We start from the raw sequence: 26,929 nt of genomic DNA, 5'->3' as shown, positions 1-26,929 counted from the left end.
TCAGGAGTGGCGTCAAACCCAACTCCAGATGCTCAAGCCAAGACCACAGGGGCCACTTAGCTCACCACCTCAAATTCCTATTTTCACAGTATATCAAGCTCTGGTTTCACATTTCTTTGCTTTCCTAGTTAAGGACAGAATCTTGGGGTTGAGGGAGCTGGAGCCACTCGCAGTCTCTAAGGCCAAAAACCTTGTTCAAACACAGAGTTGACAGATCCTCTGTCAGTGGATATTTCTTATAAAATAGGCCCCCAGGTCACGGTTTCACTGTGGCTTTTTTCCAGGGGAATTAGTGAAATTGTCCCATTCGTCCTCCTAGGGTGACCCTGTTTAACTGCAGACATCTGTAGGTATCACAGAGGCTTAAGCTTAAGTGAAACTTGCCCAGACTCTGTGGGGCAAATTCTGCCCACCCTGGTGGGTATGGTCCACAGCCCACAAGAGGTAGGGCAGACTCAGGAGTTGGAAACTCACTCTTGGAAGATTTAGAAGTCACCTGGAAACTGTGAGGCTTCATGCACCCTGAGATGCTGAAATGAGGTATTTCCTGTTACTATGGGTGAGGAGCCCTTGAGGTTAATGCAGTATAACATGCATCTGTGTCAGCATCCTTGCCCTGCAGCAGAGCTGTGCAATCCAGAGCTTTCCTTTAGGTTGGCATGCTCAGGGTTAGGTCTGCATGCAGGCAGTACAGGCACAGCCACAGTCTATCAGTTCATGACACCTGGGAGCAGCTGTCCACATCTGGGGTGCATCTGGTTTTGTAGATGAGTAAGAGATTAAACACTCTTATATAATCAATCTCTTCATCTCTTTCCATCCCTCCTTACTGCCTTTCCTCCCTGTACACACAGGCACAGTCACATAGACAGATAGGCACAGATACACTCACAAACTCTCACACCCCTCTCTTAGCAGTGAAAACTTTTGAGTATTGTTTCTAGGTCTGAAAACATATTCTGCCAGCAAATAACTTATCTGATTCAGGTCTCGTGGGGAGGCCAAGTCAAAAGTCCATACTCTGTTTGCCAACTCACAGAAAAACAACATTTCATATAAACTGAGCACTGCTCACACATAGCAAGCGGCCCTCCTGCCCACTGGATTACAGTCAGCCTGGGCCCCACACAGGGAGGCTGCTCCAGGCTGCACTTCATACCTTGGAAAGAAATAGCACCTGACAAAAGCTCTCCGAAGATTGTTTAGCTCACTTCAAATATTTTATTTTAAATAAATCATCCAAACCAAATTTGCTTCTTTTCTATTGGAAAGAAAGAAAGAGAAAAGTCACAAGCAATTCAAAGATAGCAATGCTCTCCATAAATCTTTGCAGGTCTGTTATTTTTTTGGTACCAGAAATCAAACTCAGGGCCTCAACACTTGCCAGGTAGGCACTGTGCTGTTGAGCTACATCCCTAGCCTGCAGGTCTGGTTTTAAGAGGAGTTTCCCCCTTATTTTGATAGAAACCTCAGCACGCTTGAGGCTGAGCCTACACTTCCATTCCTCCATTATCACTCCCCACCTACAGGATTGTAAGTCACCATCATCACTGACCACTGCAAAAGCACCCAGAGAAAGGGTCTACATATTCATGTTTCATCCTTGCTACTAAGCATGACCAAGATTAGACCAACACAGGCAGGAAGAAATTCTGCAGGAGTTTAGACACAATGTCACCCCTTGCTGGAAATAGTGCAACTTTCATTCAACTAATACTGAGAATCAAAAGGAGATTTGGGCTATTTGAGCTCTGTGGTCAACCTATTTCATTTCTGTTTCCACATAGTCTTGCCTCCTTCCGAGAAAGAATTGAAAGGAGCACACAGACACATCTACTAAGCAGTTCAAAAAACACACAAGTGTGAACATACCTGTGAAGCCAGAAGTGAGCTTAGTACTCAACACTGCAGGCTGTCAGAGGAGGGTTCCAAAGTTATTTCTAGCTTCTGAGCAATGAAAGCAAAGACTATGATTTTTAATCCACCAAGTTATAACCCTCTGTCGGGTTAGGGAATTAAATGAAAAACATATTCAAGCAAACCCAGGGGCTCTGACTTTTACCTTCACACAGTGGATGGCAGTATCACTGTGTTCTCTCTCTGGCTGTGTCTCAGCATTAGCACTGAGACTGAGTTATTGCTCCAGCTCCATGGCTCCTCACCTCTGCCCTCATCTGGGCTGTGCCCTCTGTGTGGGAGGCTGAGTTTCTCAAATGGGGGTGATTTTGGTCCCCAAGAAGCATTTTTGGTTGTCATAATCTTGGGAAAGTGCTACTGGCACTTAGTAGAGCCCAAGGATACTGCTAAATATCCTGTCATGCAGACAGTCCCACCATGAAGTCATCTGGCCAAAGACTGAGGTTGAAAATCCAGGAGAATATTTAATCAGAATTGAATACACTATGTAGACATGCATTAAACATTACACAGTATCCCATTAATATGTACACCTTTCATATTTTGTATTTTAGTTCAAATGTTTTATTAAAAAAAAATTAAAAAGAAAATCCTGGACTTCTAGGAATATGGTGGAGTGGTGAACAGCAGAGAAACAGCCTCTCCAAGATTTGGTGTCCAGATGCTGGAACATAGAAATGTAAAGAGGGGAAGAGGAATGAAAATGGGTCCCTAAGACCCAGAAGTGATCTGAAGCAAGAACTGAAGCCGATAGAGAGAGCAAAGAAAGAGACCTCAATCCAGAAAAAGGAGGTGGCAAGCAGTGCTTTCTCTCTGAGTCCCAACTTGCTGCTGTGGAAGGGGGGCTCGAACCTGCAGATGCACAGTGACTCCTGAAACCCCAGAGGTCTCCATGGAGAAATGCACCAGTGGAACAGAGCAGTGGATGCGGTAAAATGAAATGGCTATTGAGTTATTTGGGTTCAGATGTCCCCCAGGAGAGGCAACTGGATGTTCATCATCTTTGAGAGGGGCCGACTAAGCTTGTAATTCAAAGCAGCTGCAGATTGACTGCATCTAGCAGCTCCCATGTCAGGGTGAGGTGGAACCAAGATCATGTGAGCAGGAGATGAAGGAGCTGAGTTGACGCTGTCAGGAAGCTGAGTTAAAACCAGCAGGAGGCATACAGAGTGTTACATGCTGGGCAAAACAAAATCCAGCCTCATAGTTAGAAACCAGCCTCAATTTTAGTGGAACTAAAGGTGGAGGCTTGCTGGTATTATCCACTACCTTGCCAAAAATCTACAACTGGCTTGCTGGGATTAAGAAACATGGATCTGGGCTCTGTCTGTCCACTCTGTCTACCAGGGACAGCAGTGACATACCCTCAAGTGGACATTTTTTCCCTTTTCTTCATGTTTTTCTTTTCTTTTTTTTTTACTTTTTTTTTGGGGGGGGTACTGGGAATTGAACTCACAACCTTGTACTTGCCAGGCAGGTGTTGTGCCACTGAGCTATATCCTCAGCTCCATCTCCATGTTTTTTTTTGATTATTTGTTCTTATTTTTGTGTTTGTGAATACTGTTTCTAGCTTTCTGTTGTTGTTGCTCTGTTCTGTTCTGGTTTTTATTTTTTATTTCTCTCTTTCCTTCCTGACTTCCCTACTAGCTTCTCAAAGTTTGAGTAATCTTCCTTGGTCCTCCAGCCTTGCTTCTAATCTCTTCCTCTTGTTGTATTTCTCCATTTTTCACCCTAATGCCTTTTAAATTTTTTCCCCTGAAGGTAAAATCACCATCTTCAGGGTATATTGTGTAAAATTTTCTGATTCATTTTAGATGTTGTTATATAAACACAAATCTAGTTCATACCTTTAAACATGGCGAATAAATAGTTATCACAAGTTGTCAGTTTTTAGGCTGTGTTTGATGCTATTATTCTTATTGATTATACTATGTTATCCCAGGTGACATAATTGTTCTAATCAGTTCTTCTTCCTGGTATGCCAAGACTGAGATTGTCTAAGGGTCATAAACAGTACGATAGGCCAGTGCCAAAGAACCAGGATCTAGGACAAACAGGCAGCAAATTCTCATTCCCAATAAATTGAAGTAGTATGATTGTGCAACATATTCAAAACTATATTTGGAATATGTATGCGAGAAGTAGTCACTTCTCAAGGGTTCTAAATACTAGTAACAAAGCTACCTGTCATAAGCAATTTATAAGCATCAACCCAATTACACTAAAAAAGTAGAAAATGAGAAGACACAGAAGAAAGATGTAACACCACACTTCCAATTCACCAAAGGCAAACCCAGGGGGCAATGAGGTAGAACAATTTGAAAGTCACCCACCTAGATTCTCTCAAGTGGTAACAATGGAAGTTACAAAGTTACAATGAGGGTCTAGAAAAAAATCAAATCAGAAATAATTTTTCTGATAACTACAGATATGGTGATCATAATGAAGGACATGGTTACTGACTCTAGAGCAGATATAAATAAAACTATAGAGGAGCTTACAAAAATGATGAAAATGATGAATGTCCAACATAGGTAAAAAATAGAATCTATGAAACAGATTCAAACAGATATTGAGGAGATTAAAAAGTTCACTGAAAGTATCCACAGCAGAATGAGCCAATGTGAGGGTAGAATATCAGATCTAGAAGACAGGTTTGCAGTTAGAGATGTGAAAAGAAATATTTATTAAAAATAGCAAAGGACCACAAAAAATCAATCCAAAAGTTACTAGACAATACATAGAAGAATAGTGTAAAATTGATTGGAATCAATGAAATGGCAAACAAAGAAAGTGCAAATGACATAAAAACTTGTTCACAGAAATAATGGCAGAAAACTTTCCAAGCATGGAAAAAGAATTGGAAATACACATAAACTTGGGATACAGAACTCCAATTAGCCATGACCAAAATAAATCTACCCCATGGAATATAATAGTCAGGATTCCACAAATTCAACACAAGAACAGAATATTAAAAACTGTTAGAGAAAAGAACCAAATCACCTATAAAGGGAAGCCCATCAGAATCACAGCAGACTTCTCAAGACAAACTCTCAAGTCACAGAAAACTTGGAGTAATGGATTTTAAGACCTAAAAGAAAACAATCTTCAGTCCAGATTGAGGTACCCTGCAAAACTATCTTTCAAAATTGATGGAGAAATAAGACATTGTCAATGACAACACCTGAAGAAATTCATGATCACCAAACCAGCCCTCCAAAATGTTTTGAATGACATTCTAGAAAGAGATCTTGAGGACTAGCACTCCGTGAACCCCAACAGAATGGATCCACCAGGCAAGGCAAATAATTAAACACAGGGGGGAGCAAAGGAAACCAACAACAGGAAAATAACATCAGCAGGATAAGTCAATACATATCAGTTATAACCATCAATATACATGGTCTCAGGTCACCAATCAAAAGAAACCTACTAACAGAATGGTTCAAGAGGTAAGATTCAGCAATGTGCTGCATACAAAAACATTTAATTAAAAAAGAAATTAACAGACTGAAAATCAAAGGATGGAAAACAACATTCTATGTGATATGAACTCCTAAAAAAGCAGGGGTAGCTATACTATTTACAGATAAAGTGGATTTTAAGCAAAGACTGATTAAGAGAGACAATGAAAGTCACTACATCCTTCTAAAGGGAACAATCTAAGAGGAGGAGATAACAGTTATAACAGGGAACTTCAATATGCCACTGTCACAGACAGATCAACTAGAAGAAAAATTAACAATGAAATATCAGAACTGAACCAAACTTTTGAACAAATGGACTTAGCAGATGTCCAGGAAGTGTTCCACCCTATATCAGAATACATATTCTTCTCACTTGCATATGGGATGTTCTCCAAAATAGAACACATATGAGCTCATAGAACATACTTAAGTAAATGGAAAGGAATTGAAATTATCCCATGCACATTATCTGACCATAATGCAACGAAACTGAAATTCCATGGCAAAAGAAGCCACAAAAACTGCATAGACACATGGAACCTGAATAATTCCCTCCTGAATAGCTAAAAGGCCACAGATGAAATTAAAGAAGAAGTTAGTTTCTAAAATTAAATGATAAAATACAACATATCCAAACTTATGAGATGCAGTGAAAGCAGTCATATGAGGGAAATTTGTAGTTAAATGCCATTTCAGAGAAACAGAGCAAGCCAAATAAACCACCGAAGCTTTTCCTCAAGCTTATAAAAAAAGAGAAGCAAGTCAAGCCCAAAGCTCATATGAAGGAGGAAATTATGAAGAACAGAGTAGGAATGAATGTAATTGAGATTAAGAGAATAATACAATGAATCAATGAATCTAAGAGTTGGTTCTTTGAAAGATTAAAAAAATTGACAAATCTTTAGTCAACCTGATCAAAGAAAAGGAAGGAAAAGATTCAAAACAATGCAATTAGGAATGAAAAGGGTGAAATCACAACAGATCCTGGAGAAGTTCAGACGATCATCAATACCTGTTTCTAATAAGATGTAGAACACAAAAGGAATAGACAGATTCCTAGATACATATTCATTACCAAAGCTGAATCAAAGAGATAAAAATTCTAAATAAATTAGTATCAGTCAATGCAACTGAAGATGTAATTAATAACCTACCAATAAAGGAAAGTCCAGGTCCTGACAGATTCACTGCTGAATTCTAATTCTACAAGAAATGTAGAAAAGACCTAATACTGCTACTTCTCAAACTCTTTAATGAAAGTGAAAGGGAAACAATATTCCTAAATTCATTTCTGGAAGCAAACATTACTTTAATACCAAAACCAGAGAAGGATCCAACCAAAAAAGAGAACTACCGGCCAATCTCCCTAACAAACAGAGACACAAAAATCCTTAATAAGATATTGGCAAATAGAATACAGCAAATCATCAAGATATTGGAAAAAGGGAAGAAAATATTCAAGTGGCAAGGGGAACAAAGGAGGTGGGAGAGGGAAAGAAATGAAGGGACAAGGAAAAAAGAGAATAAAAAGAAAAAATAGAAACAAAGCTTTTAGAAATAAGGAGGGAAACGAGATGAAGGGAGGGGAAGAAAATGAGAAAAAGAGAAGACTTGACATACCAGGTACAGGTACAAATTCCTTATAATGAATATGACATTATATATATATCTAAAATGTACCAGTAATGCGGCTGGGGATTTAGCTCAGCGGCAAAGCGCCTGCCTGGCAAGCACAAGGTCGTGAGTTCAGTTCCTGGTACCGGAGAAAAACCAAAAAAAAAAAAGTACCAGTAAAATAAAAAATAAATAAACAAAAAGAAAATCTGAAAGAGTGGTGTATGTGACTCTGTGAGTGTACATGTGCATATGCATTTGTTTTTTAATAAAAATTAAATCATTTTTTTCTGATTTTAGAGAACATGAGACTTGCTTCATAGGTTCCATCTACTCTAGAAACCTATATAGCAGAGGAGATTTCATAAATGACAAAGGAGGGAAAATGAGCCTAAACATTTGTTCTGGATCCTGGGTAAAATGACAAAAAGAATTTCAAAGTAGGAGGTCCAGAGTCTACACTAGAAGACATCGCAACAAGTCTACCTGACTGCGTTGTGAAAGTTGGGCATTGCTTATAAAAACTGGACGCCATCCCATCTCTGAACTGACTCTGAGCAGATGAACCTGGCCAAGAAGAATGAGTTTTACAGAAGGGATGGAAGGGCTGCTGGAGAGAGGAGACAGGATAAACACATGGAAAGAACACAAAAGGAAGTTGAGAAATCGCCATCTGATGATTTAGATTTGGACAGAGAGCCACATGCCTGAGCGCCTCCAGCTCTGACCTGCTAGATGCAGGTGCAGAGTTAGTGGCCTCTAGGTGTCCCTGCAGCTGGGTGGCTTCTGCCCATGCCAGCTGCCTCTCCTGGTGACAGAGGCCTGAGCTCCTTTATACGTGCCTCACACATGGGATTTAACACGACTGCTGCAGACTTGCCTTTATTATCATACCCATCCTTCTAGTCTTTCCTTTTATTTCTTTTCTCTCTACTCCCCTTTTCTGAGAGTCACTAGTGCTGTAGGTATGGAAAGGCCAATTCATAACGGGTAAAATACCAAAAACTAAACTTAGCTTGGCTCTCAACTCCTTCAGTAATCAACTTTTAGATTCTGAGACATAAAGTAGATAAATCAAGATTTGGGCTGTTTCTGGATGAGGCTGGCCATATGTTTTTATGAAGTTAATAAGCAGTGATCCTGCCTGATGACAAAGTGACTGTGGATGTGACTTGCCTGTGCTCATGCAAGAGGGCAAACTAGAAAATACCGGGATTTCTTACAAGGTCTGTTCCTGCTTCACACAGGAGACCCTTCATAGGGAAGTACAAACATCTCCATTGCCATAGATACTCAGGAAAACTTCATGCACTCACCTAGGAAACAGATTCCAGCCATTCACCTAGGAAAGAGTGAAGCTGAAAGCAGCCTCAGAAGCATCCGTAAGCAATGCTTCCAAACCAGGCATGTTGCTGCAGGCCTGTGATCCCAGCTACCCCGGAGGAACACAAGTTCAGGAGGTAGGAGAAGGAGGATTACAAGTTCAGCCCAGCCTGGGCAACTCAAAAATCTTAGCAAGACCCTTTCTCAAAATAAAAAATAAGTTTAAAAAAAGGGCTTGGAATGTACCTCTATGCAAAAATGTTGGGTTCAGTGACTGCAAACCTCTTAGAGCTTTCACTGATAACAAATGGTCCACTGTGGCACCTATGCCATAGGTTTGGCACCACTGGTTGGGTTGAATTCCCAGTACTTACATAAAAAAACTTCTTTTTTTTTTTTTTAGGTACCAGGAATTAAACTCAGAACCTTGCACCTGCCAGGCAGGCACTTGTGCCACTGAAGAAAAATCTTTTTATTAAGTCTATAATTTATTTTTGTTAATACAACCAGGACCTTTCTCCAGTGTATAATTGTCTCATGGCTCTATCTCTAAATTAGTTAATGTATGGTAGCTATATAATAGATGGCAGCAATATAATACATATCAATATATAAATTTTACATATATATAAAATGACCCCCCATACCTGCTGTTCAAAAGTATAACAATTCAAAAAACAAAACTAAACAAGACACTGAGATTGCTGTTAGCAATAGAAACTCTGATGTTAGATACATGGAAGAGACAAGTGTGTCCCCAGCAATACTGGGGTTACCTGCCATGAAGCCCACTCCTCACAGTCTGATGGGCTTATAAAATACTTCCGAGTAGGTTTCCTGGCTTTGTTAATCCTGCTCGGTGTCACAGAATCAATTCATCAAAGCATTATTGTCTTAGTTACTTTTCTCTTATTGCTGAGACAAAATACCTAATGCCCAGATTAAGGAAGGAAAGATTTATTTAGCTTACAGTTTGTGCAAGTTTCAGTCTATAATCAGCAGGCTCCAAGGCAGAGTGGCACATGACAGAGGATAACAGATTGTGGTGGTGGTGGAAAACAGCAAAAGCAGCAAAAGCGAAAAAGGAGGAGCAGCAGAGAGCAAGTCTCTTTTTCTCCCTTATACTGTATGCAAACCACCTGCCCCAAGGCAGGTGTAGTGCTTACACCCATAATCCCAACAATGGACCATGAATCAATCATAAACTCTAGAAGCCCACCCCATGACTGCATGAGGCTTTGGGGGGGACATTCAGACACAGTCCATCCCAACACCCTTCTTTCAATGAAATACTTCAGAAAGCCATTTCAAAATCACATGCACTTGAGGAGGACTGAACTGGTGATTTGCAGATATATTTATGTGCATCTGATCAGAAACCTGTTGTCATGTCTGGCCCTGGGGTTAGTTGTGCAGTCTCATTTGGCTTCCAGAACAGGCCATGTGCAGAAAGAAGCTGCAAGAGCTCTGTTAAAAGTCACAGGACTGCAATGCCATTGTGAGCCAGTGACCTCTGCAACCTCTCCCATCAGCCACTCTGGCAGTGCCCAGGCAAAAGGGTGAAGAGCAGGGGTCGGGCTGAGGGAAGAAGCACAGCTGTGCAGTTTCATCCTGAGAGATGGAGAATCTTTCCTTTATTATGGCTATCTGGTGTTCCTGGATGTCATTATCTTAGCGGCTATGACTGCAAATGCTATTAGCAGTTAAAATACACATTACATTATCTGGCCCTTTCTAAAACCTCATCAGATCATTTATCTTCCTGATTCTCATAGCAACAAGTTCTGATGGAAAATCCACATTTGTCTCAGTTGGGCTGGACTCTGTGCAAGGATTACAGTTGATTACGAAGGAAGGGCGACTCCATCCTAGGCCCACAGAATTAAAGTGTGCAGAAAACGACACCATTAATTTTCCTATCATAAAATGCCCCACAAACTGCAATAGCATGTTTTCAGAGCAGTGAACTTACTTTCAGTGCAAATCGGGCAGCATCCTTTTCTGTTGAGAATTTTACCCTAATCAGGAGAAAAACAAATACAGAATTAACACTTAAAACAGGGTCTGCTGAAGACAAAGCTCTTTTTTTTTCAAATCTAACACCAGATAAACCAAGGAAATTGGGCCAAGCTATGTTTTAACTCAGCACCCAGAAGGTGCTGCTGATGATAAAGTGAGATTTCAGGTATCAGGTTCTGAGGCCAGACCTGGCCATTCTGAAGGCCTTCCTGTTTCTGTCCTCTGAGATGTGTGCAGTCCAGGTTCACGGCTCATGCACCCTGTTGGTGTGGGTGTGCTGTGGATGAAGCTCGGTTAGTCTTTTTGCAGAAAGTGATGTCTTATTCATGTCAAGTCACCGGGATGCGCTCAGAGCCAATGAGGCTCAGTGCTTGGAAAAGTTAAGTGATTTCCATTATTTTCTGGAAATTCACTGTGATTTTCCCTCACTGTGAATCTTTTCATGTTTTTACTGCATGACATTCAGAAGAGCAAGCACATTCTCAGGGTCCAGAAGACAGATCTGCTGCATTGCTCGTTCAGTGGTTAATCACAGGGAAAAGCATCATGGAAGGAGATCAACATTTATAGAGCACTTTCTCTGTCACAGATGTCCTGCAGATCCCTCCCGTGTGTCATATAACATTGGCTTAGTTGTACGGGTAGGAGGAGTTAACTTTATTAAGGGTTAATGGATGTTAGAGATTATTACCGCCATTGCTATTAAGAAGTACAAGAACCTTATAAGCTGCACATTCCCCTCTGGGAGATGACAAGTTGATGTCATATAATGGGGGAGGTGGAACCTAGAGTTAAACCTGGTTCTGTGTTGCCCTCAGGGCTGTGTTCTTCCCACTGCAGATTTCCATCCTCTGTAGTCCTTTATCTTAAGAGAACATTGATTGAGTTTCTGCTCTACATTACACATTCCTCACAGTGTGTCTCATTTAAATACCACAGTGCTCCAGATGGAGGGGCCTCATCCTGTTTACAGGGAATAAAGAAACAGGCCCACAGAGAGTCGCCTATGGCCCATGACAAGGACAAACAGGTCACAGACTGCTCATTCACTGAGGACAGTTGCATCAGAACAGGTGTGGGTATTTAAAAAAAAATAATTATATTGACTTTAAGAAGGCTGGGTGATTATTACAGAACCAGAACCAGGTCTCATTCTGTTTTCTTGCATCTCATTCTGTTCCCAGCTAGGACACATTAAAGGTCATGGCAACTTTGAATGAGACTTCAAACTCAGCCCCACTCAGCCATGCCATGGCTTGGGGGCATCGGGACACCTCATTTCCCATAGCTCTGCTATCTGTTTCTGTCTGGCATGGAGCCTCCTTTAATTTGTCATAACTGGAAGCAGCTGAGGACAAAGCCAGATGGGTCAGCTCAGCCCCTAGAATGACGGCCCAGGAGGACAGAGCAATCCTTTCTATCCTGATGGAGCAGAGAGGTTTAACACCAAGTCCAGATCCCAATGTGGCTTGATTTCATACATCTGCATGGAGGCAGAAATTGACATCTCATTTCTTGGGGAAAGAAGGTGGTGCAGGTCGTGTCACGAAATTGGGTGGGAAATAAACCAAGAGCAAGGTGTGAAGCCAGAGAGCCCAGCTCCATGTCATTGGCTGCGAAGGTTTGGACACCCTGCAGCCCCATGTGTAAGGAGGAGTGCTCACAGCCCCCACCTCAGGAGGTCTCAGAGTTAAGTGTGATCAGTCCTAGGACCACAGAGAAAGCCTCAGTACACACCAGTGGCACTGAGAGGACAGCGTTGTGATGATCTGACCCAGTCCCTACTGGAACCCTGGCAGCCCTTCTCATATGCCTTCTCCTTTGCCCCTGTGGAGTTGCCAGTGGGGGCAGGCAGGGAATCCCACATTAAATCCTTCTGCAGCAAGACACATGGACTTCCGGAAAAGAGCTGTGTGGTGGCCAAGAAGGACAGAGCAGGAAATATAGATGTTCTTTACGTCACTTTAGCTTTTTCAATTCCCCCAGGCAATGCTGGGAAGGAGAGGTGAGTGCAAAGGATTCCCATGGGAGGCAAGAGCACCTTCCACAGTCTTCCTGCTGGCCTCTGAGAAGGGAAGTGGGAAGGGGAGGACCCACTGGAAAGACACATAGGAACAGAAAGGTGGTCCTTGTGGTTGCAGCCTGCTTGAAATGCTAATAAGCTTGGCAAGGTGCAGAGAGCCCAAATGTGGTCAAGGAACAAGGACCACTCAGGAGATGCTGGCGACATAAAGAGTGTTGTGCTCTGTTATGGCTTGTGTCTAGATATCCCCCCAAAGCCTCATGTGGTCATAGGTGGGGCCTTTCAGAGGTGGCTGGAACTAGAGTGTGTGAGGCTAGAATTGATTCATGGCACAATGCTAGGCTCAAGAGCAAGGATTAAGGGTATGAGTGCTATACCTGCCCTAGGCAAGTAGCCTGCACACAGCATAAGGGACAAAAACAGTCTTGTCTCCCTCCCTTGCTTGCTTTTGCTGTCTTCTGACTGCCATGAACTGATCTCTGCAAAGTCACTCACCCTTGGAGCTAACCAATTATGGACTGAAAATGCTAGAAACTGTGAGCTAAATAAACCTTTCCCCCTTTAACTTTGGTTGTCAGGTATTTTGTTTCAACAGTAAGACAAAAGTAACTAACACACCCTCCCTGCAATAAGAGGACAGTGACAACCATTGACCCTGCTCCAAGCTGAGCTGGAAGCCACAGCAGGTCTGGCAGGTGAGCTGCTTGAGCCACTGGGTTGATACAGCCCCTGATTGTGTCTTGCATGGGAGGAAACCGAGATTACTAATGTGTATTGAGAGACTCATCACATGAAGGAGCCCCGAGAGGATGGCATAAATGATGGAACCCCTCTTCCCAATGAATATTCATAAGCAGGTCCTGCTCAAGTCTACTTATCACATCTCTTTCTTCTTTTTCATAAGAGGTTTTCAGTTTTGTGTATGAGGCTTTTTAAAGCAAGACTAATTAAGTTTTTTTTACTTCTTCTCTCTCCTCTTTATTCAATTGTGCAACAGCAGCAGCTGTTATTTTCTTGTACCTCCTTTGGCACTCAAGTAAAAACAGTAACTTTTTTGTTTATCATAATACCAGATGTGAATGAAATTAAAAGCTGTCTGTAATAGAGAAGGGAGGACAAGTCCTGAATATATGGATAGGTTGTTCTCATTCACTGGAAGATGGTGAATAGGTTGGACATTTTTCCAAAATGCATGAAACCTTGAAAGGTTTTGAGGTGTTGAGGTTTCAATGAAGCTCTTGCTTTAGAAGACAATGGTGCTTTATTCAATGTGCTGGACTGAGTTTTGAAAGCAGGTATTTCCTCAAGGACACTTTTTCCATCTGGGGCCAGGGTGGACAGAAAACTTGAGCAAAGGGCCCAGCTGCTGCTAGAAGGGAGAAGCTTCTTGGAGAATGTGTAAATAAGCAGCCACATGTCTCTTAGAGTTGGAGAGGTTTTATAAATGAAATTGGGAGGAGCCAGTAAGTGGTCAAGGAGCTGGGCCAACAGCTGGCCGAAAGTGTTCCCATGAGGTGAGGCTGGACAGAAGGAGGAAGCTTTACCGGGGACCTGGCTACCTGGAAATGTGAAGGCCTTGCCAGATTGGGCTTCTGCGTTCAGAAGATGGCAGTGACCATGCTTATATGGGATGCTTCCCAAGGTGCTAAGGTTAAGAGAAAGCAGACCACTGTTCAGACATACCTGCGGGCAGCTGCTGATGGACACACACTGCTTCCTGCGACACTCTGTCTTGCCAGTCACACAGGCACAAATGGTGCAGTTGGCCGTGGACCACACCTCACCCTCCTGTGGGACAGAGCACAGGGTTCTGTGGGAGTTGCGCCAGCAGGTAGGACCACTCTGTCAGGAATGCATGTCTTACCCTGAGTCAGGAAAGGCATGCTTAGATGTAATATGTCTGAGCTGTCATCTATAGGAAGCATGATCATAGTATGTGGTAAATGTTCAAATTTTTAAAAGCTGATTACAGTAGAAGACACTTTACCATGAATTCCCCTTAAAACCTTCCCTGTCGACTCCAACACATTTACCCCATCAATCCTGCCAGTGTCTGAAGCGGTTCTGAAAGTCCTCTTTCCTGAGTGTCCTTAGGAGGTATGATAAAAAATACACAAAAATACAGTGAATGCTGCTGCTGAGTGTCATCCAATGGAAAGGCAGGCTCATAAAACATGGTCTGTCCTCATCCACCTTACTCACTGCATTTGGCACCATGCAACTTCTGGCTCTTCCCCAAAATCAAAATGACCAGGAAAGGTCAATGTTCTGGATGGATTCAGGACACTGAGGCAGCCATAGTAGTGCAATTAAAGACAGGAAAGAGGACTTTCGGGGCTGCATCTGAAGAAGTAAGGATGATGGGGATGAACGTACTCAAAGACAGGGGAGTATCTTGAAAGGGATTCATGGCAATGTGTCTTTTATTGCAGTCATTTTTCTGTTTAAACATTTACCCTATGTTTGATAATATCTCATAATTTATTAATTTAAGGCAAAGATGAGAGAGGATTTCAGAGTGGGTGTGTGCACTCTCCTTCTAGGATATAAAAGCATTCTTGTGGGTCTAACCAGGTCATATTTGCATCTTCCTCCTCATGCACTGTGTGACAGCAAGTATGAATTTTCATACATGATACAATAACAGTGTTCTATTTTCCCTCTGTTTGGTAGGACTGAAATGGTTGTTATTTCAGGCACCAGCAGTTCACTGGGATGGCCAGAGGTGCTTGGTTTGTTCCCAGATATGCTACAGTTCTGGGCATGAACAGGGGGCACATGACAGTGCAGAGCACAGACAAAAGACACTACCAGCCACACACAGTTTGTCTCTGCCCGGCTGGCACCCTGCCCCACCATGCACAGTAGCACTTGGTACACATTTCCTTGCTGTCACAGAAAGAGCCACTTGAGGAATTTCTTTGGCTTATTGGATTTATGATGGGCAATTGCTCAGTGTCCAGCCAGGACAGAACACAGATGAGATCCATGCTTGTGATCTAAGATCACAGGCCACAGAATTGGGCCTAAAAACACAATGAAGGATCTTTCCAGATCCAGAGAAACAAGTCTCCATCTTTGTTGACTCTACTTCCTCCTCTTTACTTTAGAAGCTATTTTAAGGACCGCCTACCATCTGGTGCCTTTCCGATGAAAAAAGATCTGACTCAGCTGGATTTAAGCGACAACTTTCTACAGACTCATTGTCTCTGTTAGTTATTTCAGGCCACAGTCACCTAAAGGAGTATGTTTAGAAGGAGATTTACAAGTGCTTTGCACAAAGCCTCATCATGAGAGTGTGTCTACTTCATCTCAGTGCTCTAGAGGCATCTCACTGTCCTGACTTTGTGTACAGGACAGTGAGTTGTTGTGAAAGCCGGTGTAAACACAATACACACACACAGCCTTCTGTGGGCAGAACACATCACGGCTTCTCAGAGTCCCTAAGAACCAAGGCCTCTCTTCTGGCTGTGTCAGTGACCAGTCAGTCTCGCCTGAGGAGCTTCCACAGTTGAGCTAGTTCTGAGGTCCCTAGTTCTGATTCCCAGGGGTATCATGGGAAAACAGACTGGATGGGAGACAGGAGGAGCCTACAACAAACTCCATGACATGCATCTAGAGTGTAATGGCCACTGCAAAGCTTCCAACTGTGACCATCAGGAAATGTTGAGAACCACACCTGCGTGGTCAGATGCCATCAGACAACCTGTTACTTCAGCTGGGGTAGGATCTTCTCACCTCTGTGGACCACCATGCTGGCCACACACACTAGGACAGTCCTCACCTGAGCAGTGTCCAGAGAAGAAAATTTCTCTTGCAAAAAAGACTTTGTGAAAAACTTCTAAATGCAGCAAGCTGAGGTCCATAATGATCTTGATGTGGGGGTCATCTTGGCAAGGGGCCCTGAGCAGCCCCACCTGAATGAGATGCTCCTGACAGTGGGTGCCCACAACCACACTATCTACTGGGAAGGGCAATAGAGCAGTGTGGGACTAGATATTCTACCAGCCAGGAAGCCAAAGGTAAACACTTATCAAAAGGTTGTCTCTCTGTTCCACATGCCCTTTCTTAATTCTAAATGTATACGAGTATGTATATAATACCACAATATACACAAATACATTAGACAAATGCATTCATATGTGCACACATATATAGATTGTGGAACACTCCAACCTGCATTACCCCAGAGCTGTTCAACAGGCGGCACAGGGCAACAGTGCACAGGAGCTTGACCCATGACATACCTGGAAAATCTTGTTGCCAAACTTGCACACGTCTTCTGGGGGCACTCGAAGGAGGCACTGCTCACAACAGGCCTCCTTGCCTCTGTCACAGCTGCTGGGGTGGGAGCACTTCTTCTTACACACCACAGTGGAGTCCTGGACACCCAAAGGTAAATGGAAAATTAAAGATGACTTTCCCCAGGTAGAGAAGACATCCTACCTGACCTTCCTTCAACAACCCATACGTAACTTTTCTAACACTTACCTTACTGGTGCTATATTTTAATGCTTTGCAATAAAACTTTTACTCTGTTCAAAATGCTACCTATTGCTTAGCATCTGAAGTAAAGTGGGGCACATTCCAGTGTCTGAGGACAGCAGACATTCACTCTCCACCTTCCAGTGATTCACAACTCCATGTCATGAAGCCAGTCCACTCTAGCCAGTGAGCAGCAAGGAAGCCTCACTCACTGCAGACCAAGATGTTTCCTCCTTCCTTCTTCCTGCCCTTCTCCTCCTCCACATTCTTCTTTACCAGAGCTCTCCTGGGTCTCTGCCTTGGCTTTATGCCACTTTTGGGGGTTTCATGGAAAGCCAGACAACTTTGATCAAAGGGCATCAATTCAGAGCTAATATGTCACCCCAGATGACACTTCTCATGTGGGTGCTGTGCCTGCAAAGGACAGCCCCAAAACTGGGCCTGGGTTCTAGAGTTCTGCTGTGAAAGGTGTGACCTGGACCAGGCCATTTAATCTCCAGGGAGTGACAGGGCCAGATCTGTCACATAAGGCATTTGGTGCTATTCTGCCTATCAGCTTTCTGGTGCATTTCAAATGTAAAGTAAATGGCACACAGATATTATTAAAAATCAACTCATAAACTGCAAAAATATTACCATTTCTCAAACTGTGTGTCTCGATGTCTAGTTTCAACAGGCACTTGCTAACTCTGGAAGAACATGTTTGTCACTGTAGATCTCCTGGTTGATCTTTATATCTACATGCCTCTTTCTCCCTCTCTAGACCTTTAGCTACCAGAAACAAAACAACAACAGCCATCACCAACAAAATAAGATACTTTAAAATTGGGTCCCCACATTTCAAGTTAACTCACTAACAAAGTTCCCAAAGCCTTCCACGGTAAATGTATCTCTTCCTGGTCTCACATATAATTCATGGCATAAGGTTGTCTGTGCATATGTGATATGTATCCCTCTGAATCTCTGGGTCTACGCAATTCTTTCTGTATCAAGAATTACACTGCCAGCTGCCTTTGGAGTAAAGCAAACCATTGCTCCAGGAAGACATGGAGCAAGTCATGGAAGAACAAACACTTTCTTCCCAAACTGCCAGGCTCAGGTCAAACCATAAATCCATGCCTGTCTTCTCTGAATGTGATTAAAGCCACTGTAACCTCCTAGTGTTTTTGAGAATTCACACTGGGTACTGGAGCCAGGGAACATGGCCATGTGTCCGTGTCTAGTTTGGAGAATCCTCAGGACAATTTTCAGAGTGTGACTTTGTTACAGTTTATGCCTAGATGTTTCCCCAAAACCTCACACAGTCAAAAAGTCACTTTTTTCAGAGGTGGTTGAATCTAGAGTTTATGAGGCTGGGATTAAGGGTGTGTGATTAGTAAATCAGTCTTGGCATAGTTCTGGCTAGGATTAAGGGTGTGAGTGCTACACCAGTCCTAGGGTGGGTAGCCTGCATACAATATAAGGGACAGAAAGAGTCTTGTCCCTTTGCCTTGTTGCTTTTGTTATCTTGTAGGTGTGTCCTCTGTGATGGCCAAGCCACCTTGCCTTGGACCCAGCTGATTATGGATTGAAACTCTACAAACTGCAAGTCAAATAGACTTTCCCTACTTCAGCTTTTGGCATTGGGTATTTTGTCTCAGGATTAATAAAAGTCAGATAGGCTCTCACCAGGAGGAGACACCTTGTGGGTTCCTAGAGGATGACTTAAGTATCAGGTGGGTGTGGCACATGAATTTTTTGGTGACCTTGAGTTTGACTTCACTTGTGAGGTGGCACCACTGATGCCTGCGCCTGATAAATAAACACCATTGTCACTGGCTAATAACCCTGACAGCCTAACACTCTTGCTGGCCTGTGGGCCACAGCCCCTCTGCACCACCTCACCTTGCAGGTACACGTTGTGCAGTTGTCATAGAGAAACGAGGTTCCATTGTCATACACGTCACTGTGAAAGAGGCAGCTCCCATAGGGCAGGTCAAACACTTTCCTCTGACCTAGAGGGAAGCAATAGCACAGCATGAGAGAGATGGAAGCCAGGGATGTCCCATTTTGTCATCAACAATTATAGCACAGGTTGTTAAGCCACCTCCCAAGAGCAGGTAAGTCTGGTGCACAAAGACAGAGCCTTGGGTAAGATATGCCAGGAGATCCCCAGGAATCATTAATTTAGAGAGTCATTGCTTTAAAAAGTTTGATTCTCCATGAACCTGTAAGTTCCACAGTCATGATTACATGCCCACCATAGTGAACCATGATGTCTTAGACACAAGGGCCTGCATGGGGCTTACAGTTCACTGCGCAGACAAACCCACAGAAGTCATTTCAACACATTGACATGGTGAGTTCTGGGTAAAAAACAGCATAGACTTCTGGGGACAGCAAAGTCTTAGAAGACTTCTAGAGGCTGAGATCCCCAAGCTGCATCTTAAATACTAGTTTAATCATTCCCTAAAGTGGGTAGGAGTGGGAGGATGGTTGGAGATGGAAGAACTCAAGAAACTTCAAAGACCAGAATGGGCAAAAAGAACTAATGAAACAGCATCTGTGATAGTTTAGACATTTGTGTTACCACGAACTTTCTAGGCTGAAACCTAATCACCAATGTGACAGTGTTAGGAGATGGAGCCTTGGAGAGATGGTTAGGTCATGAGGGTTAGGTCTTGTCTTGGTTGCTTTTCTTGTTGCTGAGACAAAATACCCGACACACCCATAGCTAAAGGGGAAAAGATTTATTTAGCTCACAGTTTATAGAGGTTTCAGTTCATAATCAGCTGGCTCCAAGGCAAGGTGGCATGGCAGGCAGGCCTCATAGAAGAGAAACATTCATGGCAGGCAGAAGGTAGCAAAGCAAGGGAGGGGTGTCCTGAGCAGTTTTTTTCTGCACCTTTTATGCTCTATCTAGGCTACTGGGATTAGTTCAGTCCCAAACCAATCAATGGACTTATTTAGTTATCACATGCCCTTAATCTTAGCATCATACTCTGGATTCAGCTACCTCAGAAAAAGCCCCACCTATGACATCATGAGGCTTTAGGGAGACATCTAGACACAAACCCTAACAGTATTCTTATAACAGAAGCCCAAGACAGAGCTCTGGCCCCTTCCATCATGTGAGGTCATAGCAAGAAGATGACATCTACGAGCTAGAAAGCAGCCCTTCTCTAAACACAGAATCTACAACAAATTTGATCTTGGACTTCCCACCTGCAGAACTGTGAGACACATATTTCTACTTTAAAAGTCACCCAGTTATACTATTTCATCAAAGCTCACTGAATAGATTCACACATAAATTACATAAAGGCTAGTACTCTGAGAAGCTGGGGCAGGAGGATTGTAAGTTTGAGCCTAGCCTAGCCTAGCCCCTTTAGTGACATAGTGATATTTTGCCTCAAAATAAAAAAAAAAATAAATAAAAATGCCTAGGTGGTAGTTGAGTGCAAAGGCCCTGGGTTCAGTCCTCAGTACTGAAGTCAAAACAAACCATAAAGGGTGACGCTAACTCAAGTGGCACAGAGGCAGAATGAACTCCACATGTAAAGTGTCCAACATTGTATAGGCATTGCATCTCTGTAGAATTATCTCCATTTCCCATTATGAGGACTGGATTGACAATTACAAAGTCCAAGAAAGCAAAAACCAAACACAGAGTAAAAGCCAATCCCTTCTTTTCAAGTCTGAGCTCTACTCCCTGAAGTACATCAAGTCATCTCTAGAGCATTAGTTTTAATTAAAGGCTAAGTTAAGAAACCAGTGATTCATGTTCAGTGATCATATTTAATCATATTTAATTCGCTTCTTTACTTCTTGAAAAAAAGGTTAATAGCAATCTTGATTTATCAGCAAACCCTGTGAAATGCTGGAAATACTCATAAACATATACTAAGTGCTCTTCTTGGAATCAGTTATTGGAAATACCATTAGTAAGAGTCAAGAAAAAGTATTATCTTCTTATCTTGGAGTCAGCTTGCAGGTCAGAATACAGTAGAGATATAGGACTAAATCACTAGTTTGGCTCTCATCCTGGAGTGTAATCTTGTTAGTCCTCAAAAGGTAACAGTGAGTTGTAATGTAGGTCCCACATGTGGACTCCCTTGTGACCTGAGTAAGATTTCTCTGCATCTTGCTAACTTTACTGATAAAATAGCATCAACAGAGTCAATCTGTTACATCAACACTTCTGTTGGCAGCATTAATTTTAAGTTGCAAAATGAAAAATTCTTTGGTGCTAAGAACATTTAGGATGCAGACTATTAATATCCCAACTAACATAGGAAATTGGTATTGTCAAAATATATGGTGAATATTTGTTTGAAAATTTTATTATAATAAAAGACACATTGCCATTAACCCCCCTCAAAATCCTCTCCCTTGCTTTGAACACACTTATCCCACTGCTTGTAACACTTTCTGAAGCAGTTCTGGATGTTCTCTTTCATGAATGTCTTTACAAAGTGTGATCAAAACTATAATGAACACTGCTGCCAAATGCCATCCAACAGAAAAGCAGGCTGGTAAAACCATGACAAGCTGTCATCATCCACTTATTCACAAGATAAGGCATCATGCAACTTCTAGCTCTTCCCCCAAGTCAAAATGACCATGAAGCAGAAAACATTTTGAATTGATTTAAGCAACCATGATAGCCCAACTGAAGACCCACATGAAAGATGACTTCTATTACTGCTTCAGAAAGTGGCAAACATGATTGGACAAGTGTATCTGAAGCAAAGGAGAGTATTTTGAGTGGGATGAATGGTAATGTGTCCTTTACTGTAGTACATTTTTTAAGTTTAAACATTTACCATACTTTTCAATCACACCAAATATTATATGTACACCTTAGTCCCAAGTCTCTTGAACTTCCTGAGAACTTACAGATTAAATAAGAGGATTAACTGCAAAGTATAAAATCCTCCTTTCCTTAAATATTCCTCTAGGGAACTCTTCTAGGATTACTCTAAAGCGTCAGAAAGCTGTGTGCAGCCAAATTTACATGGGTTCATTTGGCCCACCCCTTATAATCACTGCTGCTGAATCCCATCTTAGTATGAAGACATTATAGTGCATGCAATAACCCTAAGCAGTTTTTTCTTTTATATACTGTAGAAATGAGGGTGAAATCATTTTTTTTTTTTACCAATTTAAACATTATTCTCTTTCATGAATCTATCTGAGATATCTTTCTTTCCTGTAAGAAGTAAAAACAGCTCTGCCTCAGTTAAGTAATTTCCTTAAAAGTTGTGATAACCTGGTTTGTCTTTTTCCTATCTTTCATCTACATGTACTTCAGGTATTTTGCAAGTCACTTCAAATTCTTTTTAGCAAAAGACAGGAGACAAGTAGATACAAAGCTCTATATAAAAATGTAAATCTCTACCAATCAAAATACTTCCCTTTCATGGCTGAGGTCAGCATTTTCTCTCCAGAACCCTTTCACCTTTAAATAGAATGGCCCTTTCCTCCCTTCCCACAGCCAGTTCTTGTACATCACCACTGAACTCAGTATTGCGCATAGGTGAACAGTTGGCTGGATGAATGGATGGGCAGATGATGGGATTGGCCTATAAACTGAATGATAGATTAGTTGATCAATGAAAGGACTCTTCAAAATTTTAATCCCCGTGAACAAATGTGACCGACGGCTTAACTTATCCCTTGCTAAACTGTTAAGTTTTGCCTAAAATTATGGCTACAAAGTTCTTGGAGCAGCGCCCAGCATTCACCAACACCACCAATGCATGGCAGGTGGTGACCATTATCATTACTAGTGCTGACATAATTCAAATAGGGTCCTGGGCTGTGTCTCCCTGGGAAGAGTGCTGGGTACTGCTCTTAAATATTCCTCTAGGGAACTCTTCTAGGATTACTCTGTGTGCTGATGTCTGATGAGACTCTCCTTTGGAAATGAGGAAAGCAAGGCAAGGCATTTATAATGCAAAAGGCTGGGGTATGTCATGGGAAGGAATCCTGGTTAAGGGGAAACTTAAAAGCAAATTGGTGCCCAGTCTGCCAAAAGTCTGACTAGACTAAGATTTCAGTATCTAGAAAGCATCGTGGTGCTTTTCCTTCAGTCCGTCTTTTGTTGTGTGAATATGTTCCTTTTTTATGACCAAAGAACACAAAATCTCAGCTTATCCCAAAGTCATCGTGGTTCAATTTAAGATAAAATACTCAAGCGAGTGGTTCTGAGACTGGGAGGATCGCCTGAGCTAAGCTACTTCCACATCGTTCCTCTGCAGTTTAGCCCAACCAAATTCCCACTTGGGGGAAGTATGGTTTTCAAAGTTTCCCCAAACTTACTATTCCTCTTATAGTCCATCTTAAAACCACAAATGATAAAAAAAACCTGCACTTGACACAACAGCCATTGCTCAAGTGGGAAATCTGTAAGCAGACTCAGCATGCCCATGGCATCAGCTTCAAAGCATTAATCAAGCCTACTTATCCTTGGGCCCAGTTCTAAACCCCTTCCTCTGTGATGACTTCCCAGGAAGAGAGAGCACTGCATCCCCATGGTCCATGGCATGGTCATCTCTGCCACAGTGAAGGGGCTCATGTCACTCCAGGACCACAAATGCACATGGGTGATCAATGAAGTGCATGCACATGGAAATATCTTTATTCAAGTGTGCCAAACAGTTCCTCTTTGTTATTTTAATTATTCCGTGTTTATTTACAAAGTGTGTATGTGCATATATGTGTGCACACGGACACACAGGTATCTATATCACAGGAAAGCAAACAGTTTAGATGAAAACACAATAGAAGCTAGGTATGGTGCCACACTCCTGTAACCCTAGGACTTAGGAAACTGAGGCAGGAGGATTGCCGGAATTCAAGGTTAGTCTAGGTGACATAATTCAAGGCCAGCCTGAATTGCATAGCAAGACCTTGTCTCAAAAAAAACAAAGAATCAAAATAATATAAACAAAACAAAACTAGATTAGAATCTCTCAGAAAGGAGAAATTTGTGGTGGTTTAATGAGATACTTTAACTTGCCAATCTGGTTACAAAAAGAAAACAGACTTCAGAGTCTGGCTGTGGGAATCTTGTGGATGAGAAAAGTGAATCTGCAACAAGCTTTGGAGGTAGAGAAAGCAAACTGTGAGAGAAAGAAGAGAAGAGGCAAGGGAGGTGTGATCCCTAACTAACAGGAGGCTGGAGGCGAAAGAGGAGAGACAGTGAGAGCCGCAAGGCAGAGGAACCGAGCCCTCCCAAGAACAGGAAGCACAACTTCTCCAGGGAATAAGCACCCTCCCCAGCTGTAGAAAATCTACTGAAGGAGCCTTGATGCAAGGGCACCACAGGACACGGAAAGACTTGCGGTGTGGGGGTCTCTGAAAGGATAAAATGATATTTCACAAACACAAAATAGAGAAAAGAGAAACAGCAAGGGCAGAGCACAAAGCCGAAAGAGATTAAGACCCTACCTGCCCAGTGATCTCCAGAGAATTGGGGGACCCATCCTCCCCACCACAATGAAACTGATAACAGCACCTCTGTGCACATAGGAGTTTTATTTTCAGCAACTATATTTCATAGCTTTTTGAAAAGACTGCATGAGAAAAAGCACATACAGTACAGTGTACAGTTTGGTGCTTGGAAGACAATTAATGGTCAGAAAAAGTGCCCACACTCTTCCTCCCATTACTTGCTCTTTCCTGCCAAGCCTCTTCTTCACTGCATGCCATCTGCCTGCACCCTTGGCCCCTGTAGGTAACTGAGTCTGCATCCTTCTAGGCCATTGTTTCCAATGCCTCTAACACATGTGCCACTAATAGCCTTAAGCAGACCACAGAAGGCATCTTTATCTCTGCTCCCCTTGCAGGGCAGTGTCTTACATAGCCTGGTGTCCTGGATTCCAGATCAAGGGAAGACAAGAGAAGAAGCCACACCCTGTTCACACCTTCCCCTGATCCAAGGAGCAGGTGTCTCTAGGAAGCCTGGAACCAGGGCCACCTCGGGACCCCAAAGAGTAGTGTGTATACACACTCTCCATAGAAACTCCTGGAAGAAATTCATTATTCTTTGACCTGAAAATAGTCACTCACCCAAACATTTGGGGCAGCACTGTCCTGGGGGGATGTGACTAAGGTGCTGGGGACAAGAGAGAATGGGACAGACTTCTCTCACGCACTGTGTCCTGCCTCCCTAAGAAAAGAGAGAGAGAAAAAGGCACATTTAGAAAAGTCAGTGCGTACAGATTGCATAACCTAGACGTCCGGAACAGACCTAAGGCCCTTCCCTAGGATCCTGGGACTCTCCATATCCTTGGGTGCCTGTAGTGACTGTCCAGGTCCATATGATTCCCTCAAGTGGCCTTTGACCATCTGTGTGGACCCTGTAAACTGAAGCTGCAAATAGCTTCCAAAGAGTTATCACAGCCAGGGTCACCTCCCCTCAGCTGCCACCAACTGCCTTTATCTTGTCCCTTTCAAAACTTGCTTAGAATTAGGTCTAGGGTAACCAGCTTCTCTCTCTGCCTGGAATTTAGGACTTCCCTTCTAGCACTAGGGAAATTTCATGCAAAGCAGGATGAGTGGGCCGCCCCCACAGGGCCTCCCTCTCTCCCCACCCAACCTCATGCATACAAAGGAACCCTGTGTTTCATGGGACTTTTCCTCCTCTTTCCACCCCCATCTCCATGCAGCCCCTACAGACAGGGTCCTCCAGGAAGGCCCCACTCTGCGCAGGTGGCAAGTGTCCCTGGGATGGCCTAACGGTGCCCCAGTCAGTGCAAGTGGCCAATCTGCTGAAAGTGGAAGCCCTGAAAGCTGTGTTCACAAGAACCCTCCCCCTGGATTCAGCATGCTAACCACATCTGTTTCCATTAATTAAGCATAGACCCTGATGATTGATTTGGAAGAACTGGCAGAGCCTTGGAGTCCTACGGGAGAAGTTTTGGAGCCTTCAGCTACCTTCCCTACTTTCTCGCCCTCATTCTGCACCCTTTCTGTCCCTGCAGCCTCTGCTGTCCCTCCTCTTCCCTCACCTCACACCCCTCTTCCTCTGCCCATCACACCCCTCCTCTCTGGAATGCATGGGTGCAGATGCCCCTCTTCCTCCTCACCAGGCGCACCTGCTCTTCAGCCTCAGTGAGGTGGAAATGCCTCCTCAGAAAGCCGGGCAGATGAAAAAGTGCTAAAGAAAAGTACTTTCCAGTCCCTTCACATTTAACCAATTTTCCCTTGCAACATGGTTCGTGAAAACTCTTTCTTGCACTGTGAATTGCTATGGATTTTATAAACAAAAGTTTTGGTTTTTGTTTTTGGAAAATCAGTGAATTTGGTAAATAGATCACTAGACAATTGAAATTTCACTGGGGTGGTTTCTCTGCAATTAGGGCTAGATCCCCAAAAGTGGGCTTTCAGGTCCCCTTTAACTGGAGCAGATAATGTATATCTCAGGGGGTCAGAAAATGAAGAACTCAAACCTAGAAAGACCCTGGGCCAAAAGACAGCAGATCCACCAGAAGAAAACTCCAGGCCTTTCCTCCTGCACTTTCTGCAGGAACAGCGGACCTCAGCCTCGTCCTTCGGAATGTTCGTGTGCTCACCCTGGCCTCTGCAATCTCCCTCTGCTTCTGCTTTCCCTTCCTGTTCTGACCATTTTTATTATTACAGTTTACTTTTTGGTGAGCAAGAATGAAAATGAGGGCAGTTTATATGTCTTTTTATATATTTATTATTTTTAAGCTTCTTTAATGTTGGATTGTTTCCCAAACCAATAGAGAACACCTGAAAATACCACCAACAGCTCTTCTGTTGTTTTTAGATTATTTCCAGATCAGCATGCATCATTTAAAAATCTTCCCCCAAATCCCAGGCTGTTCTGAGATTTCTCCCTCAGCTCTGCATAATCTTAAAGTTAGGCGTCCCTCCTAGACTTCAGAGGAGGGTAAGTGAGTCCATGCGGATCCCCAAGGTCAGCTCCAGCTTGCATACAAAACACAAAAGTTGTATCACAGGAATGACAGGGCGATGCTATGTTAGCTTTTCATTTCAAAGAAATTCCTCGGCGAATAACTTCCTAACACTCTGCAGCCCAGGCCACATAGGCAGCTGTGTGCTGGAT

General features: G+C 42.8%; 1 protein-coding gene across 1 annotated transcript in view; it reads right to left on the bottom strand.

Annotated features, from left to right (window-relative positions):
- Positions 1-26,929, bottom strand: part of LOC102024857 (BMP-binding endothelial regulator protein-like) — a 198,500-nt gene that overhangs the window by 69,102 nt on the left and 102,469 nt on the right. Inside the window, exons 6-10 of the mRNA XM_005412992.1 lie at positions 24,907-25,006; positions 18,736-18,845; positions 16,614-16,748; positions 14,050-14,154; positions 10,297-10,342 (exon numbers count right to left, since the gene is read on the bottom strand). Coding sequence (XP_005413049.1) covers positions 10,297-10,342; positions 14,050-14,154; positions 16,614-16,748; positions 18,736-18,845; positions 24,907-25,006 — 496 coding nt within the window. The remainder of the gene's footprint in view (positions 1-10,296; positions 10,343-14,049; positions 14,155-16,613; positions 16,749-18,735; positions 18,846-24,906; positions 25,007-26,929) is intronic.

Source organism: Chinchilla lanigera, unplaced genomic scaffold (genome assembly GCF_000276665.1).
Source record: "Chinchilla lanigera isolate Chin_1 unplaced genomic scaffold, ChiLan1.0 scaffold00159, whole genome shotgun sequence".
NCBI classification, from domain to species: Eukaryota; Metazoa; Chordata; class Mammalia; order Rodentia; family Chinchillidae; genus Chinchilla; species Chinchilla lanigera.
The sequence above is the reverse complement of the archived record's forward strand: the minus strand, read 5'-3'. Positions and strand labels throughout refer to the sequence as shown.